The sequence below is a fragment of the Myxine glutinosa genome, chromosome 7 (assembly GCF_964187855.1).
Source record: "Myxine glutinosa chromosome 7, kmMyxGlut1.1, whole genome shotgun sequence".
Classification (NCBI taxonomy): domain Eukaryota; kingdom Metazoa; phylum Chordata; class Myxini; order Myxiniformes; family Myxinidae; genus Myxine; species Myxine glutinosa.
In genome coordinates this window covers 47034387-47050930 of record NC_136267.1, presented here as the reverse complement: position 1 = coordinate 47050930, position 16544 = coordinate 47034387, and the positions used below count along the sequence as shown (strand labels likewise).

Here is a 16544-nt window from a genome sequence, read left to right as displayed (position 1 = left end):
TTTTATCTCTTGCCTACTCCAAAGTATGTTGGAGATATTCAATGGAAACTTGTACACTGGATTTTACCTTATAATGTTTTACTGAACCGGTTTTCTACTGCTAACTCTAATCTATGCCCTTTCTGTGCATCCATTGAAACCCTACCGCATATATACCTTGAGTGTGAACGATTGCAACCTCTTTTTACATTCCTTCAGGAACGCTTTGTGAAGCTTGGTTCCCTCTTCAATCACAATGTTTTTATTTATGGTGTTTTAGGACCGTCTTCCCTTAGAAATGTGGTTTTAATGAATTTTTTAATTGGCCAAGCCAAGTTTGCAATTTATAAATCCAGGAAGAAAAAAATGGGAAACGCTTCTGACTCGTCATATGATGTACTGCTCACCTTTAAGGCTCTTGTAAATGCAAGACTAAAGCTAGAATACCGGTTTTTTAAAATGAACAAGAATTTAACATGTTTTAAAGAAAAGTGGGTTTTTAATGATGTCATATGCACACTTGATGATGATGATTTGATAATAATTTTTCCTTGAGACCATTTTTATTGTGTTTGGTTTCTTTATGACTGAACATTACTGATTTTTTGTACTCTTGTAATAAAAGGAAGAAACAGTCAGTCTCTCTCTTTCTCTCTCTCTCTCTCTGTCGCCACCTGCTGGCCGTTTGTATGCTGGTTGTACTATCATGGCGTCTGCTTGTGGAGGCCTGTGAGTGTTCTGTGTTGTTGCTCCATTCCCCCCCCCCCCCCCGTTTTCCCCCCTCCGTGTCCTTGTGCCTGTTCGTGGAGTCTTCCTGGTGATTCCCATATACGTTGAGACGGGAGAGAGAGCCGGAGAGCACAGGGTGATCGCTGGTAAGGGTTCCCTTGCAATCTCTACCCACTAACCAGGACGAGTTTCAACTAGTCTGCCCAAAAGGAAAAAGACATCTACAAACAACAGATGAAAACGGTCATCTCTTAAAAAAACCTACAACTGAAAACCGACAGCCCCTCCTCTCTGCCCTAGATTTGTCCCTCGTCACAGAAAATCGTTTCTCGGTATTGGAGGACATAGATGTGGATGAATCCTCGCCCTTGTCTACTGACCTAGAAACTGATATGGTTGAACCGCAAAAATTAGTACCCCCCCCCCTTCCCCCCCTCCCCTGAAGATGGCTCATTTCTCTCCCTCCCCGTCCCCGCCCTCTATGGACTATGCCCCATCCGATAACGTGGAGGGATGTGATGACGGTGAGGAGATAAATGATGAAAACCAGTGTGACACACCATCTGAGCCATCTGATATAGATGACTCTGTAAGTGAATGTGGTAGCCTTAAGGAAGAAGAAACCCCTCCAATCCCTCCCTCCGAGATAAAAAGGTTTCTTAAGGACACATTCCGAAAAAGGAATGTTGTTATAGAAACCTTTTTTCCGGAGCTACCTGATTTTATACATTCCGCTAGACTGATGGTAAAACGGCCCCACGTTTTTAATTTCAATTCCTCCCAACGTCACCGTTTAAAGAAGTGGTTGCAAAAAGCTAAGAATGAACTGCTATCAAAAAATTGAGTGGTGGTCACTCCTCCTTGTAGCTGTAATGAGTTTTTCCATTTGTAGCCTGAATATTAACGGAGGATGTAGCTCTGTCCGTAAAGTTCAAGTAAGGGATTTTTTATTACAGAAGAAAGTTGACATTGCCCTCTTACAAGAGACCCATGCCAACGACTGCTGTGTCACAGAGTGGTGTAGGCTCTTCCCCGGCCTGTCCTTCTTTAGTAACGGTGACTCCCGCAAAGGCGGTGTCGCAATAATTCTTAGCCCCTCCTTTTCGCCTTCATCGCTTAAATTCGACGAAATACACAAGGGATCCCTAGCATCCCTAGAATTCCACTACTGTGGAAAATTCTATACTATTTTTAATATCTATGCCCCAAGTACGCCTGTAGCTCGGCGAGTTTTTTTTTTGCACGGAGAATCGCCAAACTTTGCACACATATTCGTCTTGCCCTGGAATAGACTGTGCCCAATTGATGACGTCATCGGTGACGTGGTTCGGCCGCCATCTTGGAAAAACCGAAAAACTTTGCACCTCTATATCTCCGAAAGTACTGAACAGAAAAAATTGAGACATGGCTCATTGAAAAGAACTCTCCATGGGGAATAAAACATGTTAATGATGACGTCATCAGTCACGTGATTCGGCCGCCATCTTGGAAAATCCGAAAAACGTAGCACCTCTATCTCCAAAAGTGCTGAACAGAAAAAATTGAGACATGGCTCATTGTAAAGAACTCTCCATGGAGAATACAATATGTAAATGATGATGTCATATGTCACGTGGTCGGCCGCCATCTTGGAAAAACCGAAAAACCTAGCACCTCCATATCTCCGAAAGTGCTGAATAGAAAAAATTGAGACATGGCTCATTGTAAAGAACTCTCCATGGGGAATAAAATATGTTAATGATGATGTCATCGGTCACGTGGTTCGGCCGCCATCTTGGAAAAACCGAAAAACTCTGCACCTCCACATCTCCAAAAGTCCTGAATAGAAAAAATTGAGGCATGGCTCATTGTAAAGAACTCTCCATGGGGAATAAAATATGTTAATGATGACGTCATCGGTCACGTGGTTTGGCCGCCATATTTGTCCAAAATGGCCGATAAAAAAGTACATTTCGGCAAGTCCTCGGTCTGTGACCGATTTTTCATTTGTCTGTTTGTCCGCACAGAATAAATATGATTTTCTCTGCAACCGTTGGTCCGATTGACAGGAAATTTCCACCATAGGTGCAACTCCACCTGTATAATTTTTTCATGATAATTATGGTCATAGGTCACGTGGTATGGGCACAATCTTGGAAAAACCGAAAAAAATTGCACCTCTATATCTCGGAAAGAGCCGCATAGAAAATTTGAGACATGGCTCGTTGTAAAGAACTCTCCATGGGGAATAAAATAAGTTAATGATGATGTCATAGGTGCCTCCATTATGATGTCATAATTCGACAAGTACAAAACTTCATCCGATCAAGATGAAATTTCTTGAGCGGCATCTCGGGATAAATGGGCGGAGAAAGATAATAATGATGACGTCATCGATCACGTGGTTCGGCCGCCATATTTGTTTTTAACACAAAAGCCTTAAAAACCACTAAAAAAACATCCTGGCGAGGGTCTGCAATCTCTGATCGCTCTTTCTTGTTCAATTAGTGTTGCATACCATGAAACGGGGTGAATAGGGACAGCCATAAAAATCCTATTTATTCCTATTTAACCCATATATGGGGTTAATAGGGACTATAAGTTGCTTTTTTTTAAAACAAGAGAACACTTTCAACTGAAATATCAACAAATCAGTATTGTTATCAAGTATTGATGCCAACAACAATGACCCTGTAATGCATGTTCTCTCCCTTCATCAGGTGCAAATATCATCAGCTGCATTAACAGAATATGTGTGCCTGTCTTCCTCTCCACTTCCTAGTACTGCAAAAAAGTTCCTGTACCACCTCTGTGTTACCATTGGGCATCCTTACGTGTGCAAAGATAGGTTTGGATCCTGATGGATAGGGATGCTACTTCCGGGGTCTCACCCTTGCCCACAATGGGTCACCATGTATGCCCCGCCGATTGTAAAACGGACTGGTGATATCTCTTGGAGAATTGTACATATGATTTTACCTACCAATGTTTTATTACACCGTTTTAGTGTTTTCAATTCTGTTTGATGCCCTTTTGTATGGCCTCTAAAGATTTACATCACGCTTATGTTGACTGTGCAAGGCTGACCCCACTTTTTACATTGCTGTCACAATTGTGCTGACATATCAATGTTTATTTTTTGATTGTCATGGGGCCCGCAAGGCTAACCCCCGCTCCAGCGGGGAAAATGGCCTTAAAACGATCATTCATTCATTCATTCATGTCAATGTTTATTTTTCTTTACGTATCTTTATTTTTGCTTTGCCGTTAAATCCCAAAAATGCTGCCGTATCTGTACTCACCAATTGTGTAATGGCTGAAGGAAAGCTAAACCTCTTGCCAACCCTGATGCTGACTACAATGTTGTAACAGTTTTTAAGGCCCTTACCATGGCCAGGCTATATGCAGAGTTTTATTTTCACCAAAACTTAAATAACTTAGACCTTTTTAAGCAAAATTGGTGTTACAAGAACATGCTGTGTGAAGTAGTCTGTAATGATTTCACCTTTTCATTTTAAAGGTGCAGCTGTACCATTTTATTTTTTTATCTTTTACCTTCCTTTTATGATTGTTGTTCGTTGGCTTTGTCTAACTGTTTTTTTCTAACGTTGTTTAAATAAAGGTAGACAAAAGTCAAAGTCTCTCGGTCTCTCTCTCTGAGTCTCTCTCTCAGTCTCTCTCGTCTCCCACTCCCTTTATATACTGAGACGCAATAGAAACTTATCACTTTTTCGATCTTAAATTACCAGTAATCACAATGCACAAATGTAATATGTGCACTTATTTTGGCAAGTCAGTGTACCCCCTACAGACAAATCGGTCACACATGGTCACGTCACCTTTGAGTCGTTCTCTTCATGGCCCAGGTGCGTAACACCTGCTTTGACCATTAGCGATTGCTCAAGGGGTATGTGATGATTTTAATTAGCAGCACGTGATGTCTGGATATTGGCCTTATAAACGCCAGTGCAAAATGAACATTTCTGTCAACATGCCACGATCGTCAAGTCATCAACGGCAGCGTGCCCTGGGCATGCTGGAATGCGGACTGAGCTACCGTGAGGTGGCACGTCGCATTGGGTGCACACACCAGACGATATCGAACCTGGTGCACAGAAACACCCTCTACAACTCTGCTGATGAAATTCTTGTGTCCAAATTGTTGTGTTGACTTATTTTGAACCATGACAATTTTATGCTATTCCAAAACAAGTGGTAAGTTTCTATTGCGTCTCAGTATATGTTATATGCGTTTGCTCTTATACAAGCCTCGACTTAGTATACAAAAAAAACATTGCTTGAGGCACGTGGAGAAAAAGTATCTTGTGCCGTGAGTTGTTAGGGTTAGTGACAACAGCGGAAATCATACGGATGCACTCAATGTCTGATGAGGTATTGCAATTGTGTTACAATGATATGTTATTACTCATCCTGGTGTTTATGGCTCACCCTAGTACATGGTATAAAAAATCTTGTACAAGCAGAAAAAAACCGTGTCCTGGGAGTTATGACTCGTGCTGTACATTTGTAAAAGCCTTGAGACACCTTAGATGCTGTATACGTTTTGAATGTACCCTTTACACCTTTAATCCCATAGACCCGCTTTATACCCCTTATGACTCCTCAAGTCCTCTATAAACCTCTTACACCTGAACACCCTCTTGACCTTCACACTGTTTCGATTCTTTAGATCCTTTTAGACTTTTAAAGACCATTTCATCATTATAGATACGTACACCCTTCACACTTTAGACCCTAACAACTGCTGGAATGTACCCTTTAGACCTGTAAATACTTTAGACCTCTTTGACCCTTTTATGACCCTTTCAACACTGAAGGGGCTTAAGGGGCCTTTCACTGAACAAAAACGATTGGAACATTTTTCATCAATTCAGGACCAACTTATCCGACAAAGTTTTCACTGCACGAACACAATAATCTTATAAATTATTTTAACCCCCACAGGCCCATACATTTCCATCAAATCAAAATTAAAATCTACTTTATCACCTAATGCATCCAAACTATGACCGCCTTCCATCGGGAGACGACCGAGTGTCTGGCCCACTTGGAACGATTCCTTTTTCACTTCACTCGCAGTCCTCACTCCTCATCCCTGTGACTTTTAACCCGTGAACCCGAATCATCCATGTGACTTTTAACCCGTGAACCCGAATCATCCCTGTGACTTTTAACCCGTGAACCAGAATCATCCCTGTGACTTTTAAACCGTGAACCTGAATGGTCCCTGTGACTTTTAACCCGTGAACCCGAATCATCCCTGTGAATTTTAACCCGTGAACCCGAATCATCCCTGTGACTTTTAACCCATGAACCAGAATGGTCCCTGCGACTTTTAACCCGTGAACCCGAATCATCCCTGTGACTTTTAACCCGTGAACCAAAATCATCCCTGTGACTTTTAACCCGTGAACCTGAATGGACCCTGTGACTTTTAACCCGTGAACCCGAATCATCCCTGTGACTTTTAACCCGTGAACCCGAATCATCCCTGTGACTTTTAACCCGTGAACCAGAATCATCCCTGTGACTTTTAAACCGTGAACCCGAATCATCCCTGTGACTTTTAACCCGTGAACCTGAATGGTCCCTGTGACTTTTGACCCGTGAACCCGAATCATCCCTGTGACTTTTAACCCGTGAACCCGAATCATCCCTGTGACTTTTAACCCGTGAACCCGAATCATCCCTGTGACTTTTAACCCGTGAACCCGAATCATCCCTGTGACTTTTAACCCGTGAACCCGAATCATCCCTGTGACTTTTAACCCGTGAACCAGAATCATCCCTGTGACTTTTAACCCGTGAACCAGAATCATCCCTGTGACTTTTAACCCGTGAACCAGAATCATCCCTGTGACTTTTAACCCGTGAACCAGAATTATCCATGACTTTTAACCCGTGAACCAAGGATTATCCATGACTTTTAACCCGTGAATCAGAATTATCCGTGACTTTTAACCCGTGAACCAGAATCATCCGTGACTTTTAACCTGTGAACCCGAATCATCCCTGTGACTTTTAACCCGCGAACCCGAATCATCCCTGTGATTTTAACCCATGAACCCGAATCATCCCTGTGACTTTTAACCCGTGAACCAGAATCATCCCTGTGACTTTTAACCCGTGAACCAGAATCATCCCTGTGACTTTTAACCCGTGAACCAGAATCATCCCTGTGACTTTTAACCCGTGAACCCGAATCATCCCTGTGACCTTTAACCCGTGAACCAGAATCATCGCTGTGACTTTTAACCCGTGAACCAGAATCATCCCTGTGACTTTTAACCCGTGAACCAGAATCATCCGTGACTTTTAACCCGTGAACCAGAATCATCCGTGACTTTTAACCCGTGAACCAGAATCATCCCTGTGACTTTTAACCCGTGAACCAGAATCATCCCTGTGACTTTTAACCCGTGAACCCGAATCATCCCTGTGACTTTTAACCTGTGAACCCGAATCATCCGTGACTTTTAACCCATGAACCAGAATCATCCGTGACTTTTAACCCTTGAACCAGAATCGTCCCTGTGACTTTTAACCCGTGAACCAGAATCCTCCCTGTGACTTTTAACCCGTGAACCAGAATCATCCGTGACTTTTAACCCGTGAACCAGAATCATCCCTGTGACTTTTAACCCGTGAACCAGAATCATCCCTGTGACTTTTAACCCGTGAACCAGAATCATCCGTGACTTTTAACCCGTGAACCAGAATTATCCGTGACTTTTAACCTGTGAACCAGAATCATCCATGACTTTTGACCCGTGAACCAGAATCATCCGTGACTTTTAACCCGTGAACCAGAATCATCCGTGACTTTTAACCCGTGAACCAGAATCATTCGTGACTTTTAACCCGTGAACCAGAATCATCCCTGTGACTTTTAACCCGTGAACCCGAATCGTCCCTGTCAAAATCATTCTCCCTGACTGAACGTGCTCCATGACCCCTGTGCCTACGCTGACAATACACCTATGACTCTCTCCCAACCATGCATTAATCCTCACTCCATCACGTCTCTCTCTTTTGTTCTGATGAAGGGATAACACCCGAAACGTCAGCTTCTCCGAGCTTCCCATGGCAGTTCGCTTCCCTTTATGAAGGTCTTGTTCATTTCACACATTCTTCTACCTGTCCGAAAATGCTGATCGACCCTTTGCAATCACCAGCAACACTCGTTATTCATTCAACTTTATATTTGAGCCCTCATTTCCTCGGATCAGCAGACAGTTTATATCGACAGATAGACGGACACACCAACACAGCATTTCCCAACCTGGGGGGAAATTTTAGGATTCGAGGGGGGAAACGTATTCCAAGGGAAATACAATATTAGCATTCGTGTAATATTGTGCTTTCGTGAATAAATCTCAAATCTTTAATTCTTTTGTTCTTCGACTTTTTACTTAACATAAACATTTATTACAGCGTCGGTAAATAAAAAATTAAATACAATAATTTTGTTATCAAATTTATATGTGTGAGTGTGTATGTGTCTCTCTGTGTGTGTGTGTGTGTGTGTTGCTATATTTTTATGTTATTTATTATGTTATTTATGTTATTAAGCGAATAAATTTTGTTTTGGCTACATTTTTCTTATATACATATATATATATGGGGAGTGGGGGGGAAATCCGGTCGGTTGAACTGGTTGAAGGTGAAACGACAGAAAAAAGGTTTGGAACCTGTACAAACATGTCTGATGAAAAGACAAACTCATGAGAAACATGCGGAACAGGACGAGCATCATTTTTCCACTACATGTTTCGTTCACAAATCATAACCTTTTCCTCTACACGTTTCGTTCACAACCTTTTCCACCACACGTTTCGTTCACAAATCATAACCTTTTCCTCTACACGTTTCGTTCACAAATCATAACCTTTTCCTCTACACGTTGCGTTCACAAATCATAACCTTATCCTCTACATGTTTCGTTCACAAATCATAACCTTTTCCTCTACACGTTTCGTTCACAAATCATAACCTTTTCCTCTACACGTTTCGTTCACAAATCATAACCTTTTCCTCCACACGTTTCGTTCACAAATCATAACCTTTTCCTCTACATGTTTCGTTCACAAATCATAACCTTTTCCTCTGCACGTTTCGTTCACAAATCATAACCTTTTCCTCCACACGTTTCGTTCACAAATCATAACCTTTTCCTCTGCATGTTTCGTTCACAAATCATAACCTTTTCCTCTACATGTTTCGTTCACAAATCATAACCTTTTCCTCTTCACGTTTCGTTCACAAATCATAACCTTTTCCTCTACATGTTTCGTCCATAACCTTTTCCTCTACACGTTTCGTTCACAAATCATAACCTTTTCCTCTACATGTTTCGTTCACAACCTTTTCCACCACACGTTTCGTTCATAACCTTTTCCTCCACACGTTTCGTTCACAACCATTTCCTCTACACGTTTCGTTCATAACCTTTTCCTCTACATGTTTCGTTCACAAATCATAACCTTTTCCTCTACATGTTTCGTTCACAAATCATAACCTTTTCCTCTTCACGTTTCGTTCACAAATCATAACCTTTTCCTCTACATGTTTCGTCCATAACCTTTTCCTCTACACGTTTCGTTCACAAATCATAACCTTTTCCTCTACATGTTTCGTTCACAACCTTTTCCACCACACGTTTCGTTCATAACCTTTTCCTCCACACGTTTCGTTCACAACCTTTTCCTCTACACGTTTCGTTCATAACCTTTTCCTCTACATGTTTCGTCCATAACCTTTTCCTCCACACGTTTCGTTCATAACCTTTTCCTCTACATGTTTCGTCCATAACCTTTTCCTCCACACGTTTCGTTCACAACCTTTTCCTCCACACGTTTCGTTCACAACCTTTTCCTCCACACGTTTCGTTCATAACCTTTTCCTCTACATGTTTCGTCCATAACCTTTTCCTCCACACGTTTCGTTCACAACCTTTTCCTCTACATGTTTCGTCCATAACCTTTTCCTCCACACGTTTCGTTCATAACCTTTTCCTCCACACGTTTCGTTCACAAATCATAACCTTTTCCTCTACACGTTTCGTTCACAACCTTTTCCACCACACGTTTCGTTCATAACCTTTTCCGCTACACGTTTCGTTCATAACCTTTTCCTCCACACGTTTCGTTCATAACCTTTTCCGCTACACGTTTCGTTCATAACCTTTTCCTCCACACGTTTCGTTCACAACCTTTTCCACCACACGTTTCGTTCATAACCTTTTCCGCTACACGTTTCGTTCATAACCTTTTCCTCTACATGTTTCGTTCACAACCTTTTCCACCACACGTTTCGTTCATAACCTTTTCCGCTACACGTTTCGTTCATAACCTTTTCCTCCACACGTTTCGTTCACAAATCATAACCTTTTCCTCTACACGTTTCGTTCACAAATCATAACCTTTTCCTCTACATGTTTCGTTCACAACCTTTTCCACCACACGTTTCGTTCATAACCTTTTCCTCTACACGTTTCGTTCACAAATCATAACCTTTTCCTCTACATGTTTCGTTCATAACCTTTTCCTCTACATGTTTCGTTCACAACCTTTTCCACCACACGTTTCGTTTCACAACCTTTTCCACTACACGTTTCGTTCATAACCTTTTCCACTACACGTTTCGTTCATAACCTTTTCCACTACATGTTTCGTTCATAACCTTTTCCACTACACGTTTCGTTCATAACCTTTTCCACTACACGTTTCGTTCATAACCTTTTCCACTACACGTTTCGTTCATAACCTTTTCCACTACACGTTTCGTTCATAACCTTTTCCACTACATGTTTCGTTCATAACCTTTTCCACTACACGTTTCGTTCATAACCTTTTCCTCCACACGTTTCGTTCACAAATCATAACCTTTTCCTCTACATGTTTCGTTCACAACCTTTTCCACCACACGTTTCGTTCACAACCTTTTCCACCACACGTTTCGTTCATAACCTTTTCCTCTACATGTTTCGTTCATAACCTTTTCCTCTACATGTTTCGTTCATAACCTTTTCCACCACACGTTTCGTTTCACAACCTTTTCCACTACACGTTTCCTTCACAACCTTTTCCACCACACGTTTCGTTCACAACCTTTTCCACCACACGTTTCGTTTCACAACCTTTTCCACTACACGTTTCCTTCACAACCTTTTCCACCACACGTTTCGTTCACAACCTTTTCCACCACACGTTTCGTTCATAACCTTTTCCACCACACGTTTCGTTCACAACCTTTTCCACCACACGTTTCGTTCATAACCTTTTCCTCTACATGTTTCGTTCATAACCTTTTCCTCTACATGTTTCGTTCATAACCTTTTCCACCACACGTTTAGTTCACAACCTTTTCCACCACACGTTTCGTTTCACAACCTTTTCCACCACACGTTTCGTTCACAACCTTTTCCACCACACGTTTCGTTTCACAACCTTTTCCACTACACGTTTCCTTCACAACCTTTTCCACCACACGTTTCGTTCACAACCTTTTCCACCACACGTTTCGTTTCACAACCTTTTCCACTACACGTTTCCTTCACAACCTTTTCCACCACACGTTTCCTTCACAACCTTTTCCTCTACATGTTTCGTCCATAACCTTTTCCACCACACGTTTCGTTCACAACCTTTTCCACCACACGTTTCCTTCACAACCTTTTCCACCACACGTTTCCTTCACAACCTTTTCCCCTACACGTTTCGTTCACAACCTTTTCCTCTACACGTTTCGTTCACAACCTTTTCCACCACACGTTTCCTTCACAACCTTTTCCACCACACGTTTCCTTCACAACCTTTTCCCCTACACGTTTCGTTCATAACTTTTTCCTCTACACGTTTTGTTCACAACCTTTTCCTCTACATGTTTCGTTCATAACTTTTTCCTCTACATGTTTCGTTCACAACCTTTTCCACCACACGTTTCGTTCATAACCTTTTCCTCTACATGTTTCGTTCATAACTTTTTCCTCTACACGTTTCGTTCATAACCTTTTCCTCTACATGTTTCGTTCATAACTTTTTCCTCTACATGTTTCGTTCACAACCTTTTCCTCTACATGTTTCGTTCATAACTTTTTCCTCTACATGTTTCGTTCACAACCTTTTCCTCTACATGTTTCGTTCACAACCTTTTCCTCTACACGTTTCGTTCATAACCTTTTCCTCTACATGTTTCGTTCATAACTTTTTCCTCTACATGTTTCGTTCACAACCTTTTCCACCACACGTTTCGTTCATAACCTTTTCCTCTACATGTTTCGTTCACAACCTTTTCCACCACACGTTTCGTTCACAACCTTTTCCACCACACGTTTCGTTCACAACCTTTTCCACCACACGTTTCGTTTCACAACCTTTTCCACCACACGTTTCGTTTCACAACCTTTTCCACCACACGTTTCGTTCATAACCTTTTCCTCTGCACGTTTCGTTCATAACCTTTTCCTCTACACGTTTCGTTCACAACCTTTTCCACCACACGTTTCGTTCATAACCTTTTCCTCTACATGTTTCGTTCACAACCTTTTCCACCACACGTTTCGTTCATAACCTTTTCCTCTGCACGTTTCGTTCATAACCTTTTCCTCTACACGTTTCGTTCACAACCTTTTCCACCACACGTTTCGTTCACAACCTTTTCCACCACACGTTTCGTTCACAACCTTTTCCACCACACGTTTCGTTCACAACCTTTTCCACCACACGTTTCGTTCACAACCTTTTCCACCACACGTTTCGTTCACAACCTTTTCCACCACAGGTTTCGTTCACAACCTTTTCCACCACACGTTTCGTTCACAACCTTTTCCACCACACGTTTCGTTTCACAACCTTTTCCACCACACGTTTCGTTTCACAACCTTTTCCACCACACGTTTCGTTCACAACCTTTTCCTCTACACGTTTCGTTCACAACCTTTTCCACCACACGTTTCGTTCACAACCTTTTCCACCACACGTTTCGTTCACAACCTTTTCCACCACACGTTTCGTTCACAACCTTTTCCACCACACGTTTCGTTCACAACCTTTTCCACCACACGTTTCGTTTCACAACCTTTTCCACCACACGTTTCGTTTCACAACCTTTTCCACCACACGTTTCGTTCATAACCTTTTCCTCTACACGTTTCGTTCACAACCTTTTCCTCTACACGTTTCGTTCATAACCTTTTCCACTACACGTTTCGTCCATAACCTTTTCCTCTACACGTTTCGTCCATAACCTTTTCCTCTACACGTTTCGTTCACAACCTTTTCCTCTACACGTTTCGTTCATAACCTTTTCCTCTACACGTTTCGTTCACAACCTTTTCCTCTACACGTTTCGTTCATAACCTTTTCCTCTACACGTTTCGTTCACAACCTTTTCCACCACACGTTTCGTTCACAACCTTTTCCACCACACGTTTCGTTCACAACCTTTTCCACCACACGTTTCGTTCACAACCTTTTCCACCACACGTTTCGTTTCACAACCTTTTCCACCACACGTTTCGTTTCACAACCTTTTCCACCACACGTTTCGTTCATAACCTTTTCCTCTACACGTTTCGTTCATAACCTTTTCCTCTACATGTTTCGTTCACAACCTTTTCCACCACACGTTTCGTTCATAACCTTTTCCTCTACACGTTTCGTTCATAACCTTTTCCACCACACGTTTCGTTCACAACCTTTTCCACCACACGTTTCGTTCACAACCTTTTCCACCACACGTTTCGTTTCACAACCTTTTCCACCACACGTTTCGTTTCACAACCTTTTCCACCACACGTTTCGTTCATAACCTTTTCCACCACACGTTTCGTTCACAACCTTTTCCACCACACGTTTCGTTTCACAACCTTTTCCACCACACGTTTCGTTCATAACCTTTTCCTCTACACGTTTCGTTCATAACCTTTTCCTCTACACGTTTCGTTCACAACCTTTTCCACCACACGTTTCGTTCATAACCTTTTCCTCTACATGTTTCGTTCACAACCTTTTCCACCACACGTTTCGTTCATAACCTTTTCCTCTACACGTTTCGTTCATAACCTTTTCCACCACACGTTTCGTTCACAACCTTTTCCACCACACGTTTCGTTTCACAACCTTTTCCACCACACGTTTCGTTCATAACCTTTTCCTCTACACGTTTCGTTCATAACCTTTTCCTCTACACGTTTCGTTCATAACCTTTTCCTCTACACGTTTCGTTCACAACCTTTTCCACCACACGTTTCGTTCATAACCTTTTCCTCTACATGTTTCGTTCACAACCTTTTCCTCTACATGTTTCGTTCACAACCTTTTCCACCACACGTTTCGTTTCACAACCTTTTCCACTACACGTTTCCTTCACAACCTTTTCCACTACACGTTTCCTTCACAACCTTTTCCCCTACACGTTTCGTTCACAACCTTTTCCACCACACGTTTCCTTCACAACCTTTTCCCCTACACGTTTCGTTCACAACCTTTTCCACCACACGTTTCCTTCACAACCTTTTCCCCTACACGTTTCGTTCACAACCTTTTCCACCACACGTTTCGTTCATAACCTTTTCCTCTACACGTTTCGTTCATAACCTTTTCCTCTACATGTTTCGTTCACAACCTTTTCCACCACACGTTTCGTTCACAACCTTTTCCACCACACGTTTCGTTCACAACCTTTTCCACCACACGTTTCGTTCACAACCTTTTCCACCACACGTTTCGTTTCACAACCTTTTCCACTACACGTTTCCTTCACAACCTTTTCCACCACACGTTTCCTTCACAACCTTTTCCCCTACACGTTTCGTTCACAACCTTTTCCACCACACGTTTCCTTCACAACCTTTTCCCCTACACGTTTCGTTCACAACCTTTTCCACCACACGTTTCCTTCACAACCTTTTCCACCACACGTTTCCTTCACAACCTTTTCCCCTACACGTTTCGTTCACAACCTTTTCCACCACACGTTTCGTTTCATAACCTTTTCCTCTACACGTTTCGTTCATAACCTTTTCCACCACACGTTTCGTTCATAACCTTTTCCTCTACACGTTTCGTTCATAACCTTTTCCTCTGCACGTTTCGTCCATAACCTTTTCCTCTACATGTTTCGTTCACAACCTTTTCCTCTACACGTTTCGTTCACAACCTTTTCCACCACACGTTTCGTTTCATAACCTTTTCCTCTACACGTTTCGTCCATAACCTTTTCCACCACACGTTTCGTTTCATAACCTTTTCCTCTACACGTTTCGTCCATAACCTTTTCCACTACACGTTTCCTTCACAACCTTTTCCACCACACGTTTCCTTCACAACTGGTTAAAAGCAACGAAAGCTTTCATCATGTCATGGCTTTACAGTTTACATGAACGATCACAATAAAAATACAAAGGTAATCCGTTCATCCCTTACCTTGAGAAGACATCGATTGATGGTGAGGATGCTATGCAGGTGGATAAAGACGAAAGTATCGACAGGCCTGCAATGATGTGCAAGCAGAACTGAATGTAGGACAGGATATTTATTAGGAGGAAGATTATTTCATTTATTTTGTGACTCGCCTTGAACAACAAGGAAACTGATCGCTGATTGGTCCATTGTTTGCAGGAGGGACAAGTGAGGGGACGGATTGGGTAAAGGGCAGGAGAAAAGTTTCATAGAGGCGGGGCAACTTGTGGTCAAAACATCAAAATTTCACCTGGGAACAGGTACGTTGGATTACTTTAAGCCAGCGATATTGATCGATACTGATAGTCAGGTTCACTATGTCAATAAATTATATTTCGTTCAAAATCATGGTAGATTAGCAAACCTATACATTTTTGGAAAGGTTATAGCATAAGGAAACTAAAAATCAATGTTTACATTTGGAGAGATACCTGTATGGCGGCCATTTTGGATTTTCAAAATGGCCACTGTAAAATACATATTTTGTTCTATTTCTGCCTCTAATTACCCTAAAAACTTTTAAAAATATACTAAACCTATATTTTCAGGGACAAGGAATCCAATGAAAGTATTGTGGCGTACACGAAAGCCCACTGGCGTGGTGACATCATTCCGCGCACCAAGTGGGCGGCGGCCACGCCTGAAGGGTAGGCGTCGCCTCAGGATATACACCGGGCGCGCAGCCCGGAGCACGCCAGTGCTACAGTGACCTCTTTGGAATAAAGAACTATAAACTTACCGCATTGTCCGCTTCCTCCTTGGTAGCAAGTCGCGCACGTAGCACTGCATGCTACATTGGTGACCTCCGGCATTCGAGTCAGCCGTCGCTGACTACCCGAAACCGCCACAACAATGGCTACCAACGCGGTCTCCATCAAGCTTTCCAGTCACAAGCCGAAGTTTGGTTCCTGCAGGCGGAAGCCCAGTTCCGACTTTGAGGCATCACGGTGGACGAGACCATGTACTGCCACGTGGGCGCCGCCCTCGGGCCCGGCATGGCCACCCGCGTCATATCGGTCCAAAGGGATCCACCTGCCGACGGCAAGTACGAGGCGGTCAAGCGTCTCCTCCTCGCCACGTTCGGCCTTTCGGAGGTCATTTTCGGCCTTCCAGCTGCACCGAACCACGGCCTACCACCCCCAGGCCAACGGCCAGTGTGAGCGATTCCACCGCTCGTTGAAGGCCGCGCTCTGGGCCACCCTCTGCGACGGCGGCTGGGTCGACAGGCTCCCCTGGGTCCTGCTGGGCCTCCGGACGGCGCCCAAGGAGGACCTGCATGCATCCGCGGCAGAGTTGGTCTTTGGACAACCGCTGCGGGTGCCGGGCGAGTTCCTCCCCGACCCCACGGCACCTTGGTCCGCGGCGCAGGAGCGT

At 42.9% G+C, this 16544-nt stretch overlaps 1 protein-coding gene and 1 long non-coding RNA gene across 3 annotated transcripts in view; one reads left to right on the top strand and one right to left on the bottom strand.

The window, feature by feature from the left end:
* Positions 1 to 4322, top strand: part of LOC137431201 (uncharacterized) — a 56543-nt gene extending 52221 nt beyond the window's left edge. Inside the window, exon 3 of the long non-coding RNA XR_010985211.2 lies at positions 3470 to 4322. This is a non-coding gene — a long non-coding RNA (uncharacterized LOC137431201). The remainder of the gene's footprint in view (positions 1 to 3469) is intronic.
* Positions 1 to 15464, bottom strand: part of LOC137417006 (sulfotransferase 1C2-like) — a 132385-nt gene extending 116921 nt beyond the window's left edge. Inside the window, exon 1 of one of the 2 annotated variants that reach the window (XM_078781641.1) lies at positions 15135 to 15464. In XM_078781641.1, coding sequence (XP_078637767.1) covers positions 15135 to 15147 — 13 coding nt within the window. In that variant the 5' untranslated portion in view covers positions 15148 to 15464. The remainder of the gene's footprint in view (positions 1 to 15134) is intronic. The other variant, XM_078781643.1, reaches the window with a different exon arrangement.
* Positions 15465 to 16544: the final 1080 nt, after the last annotated feature.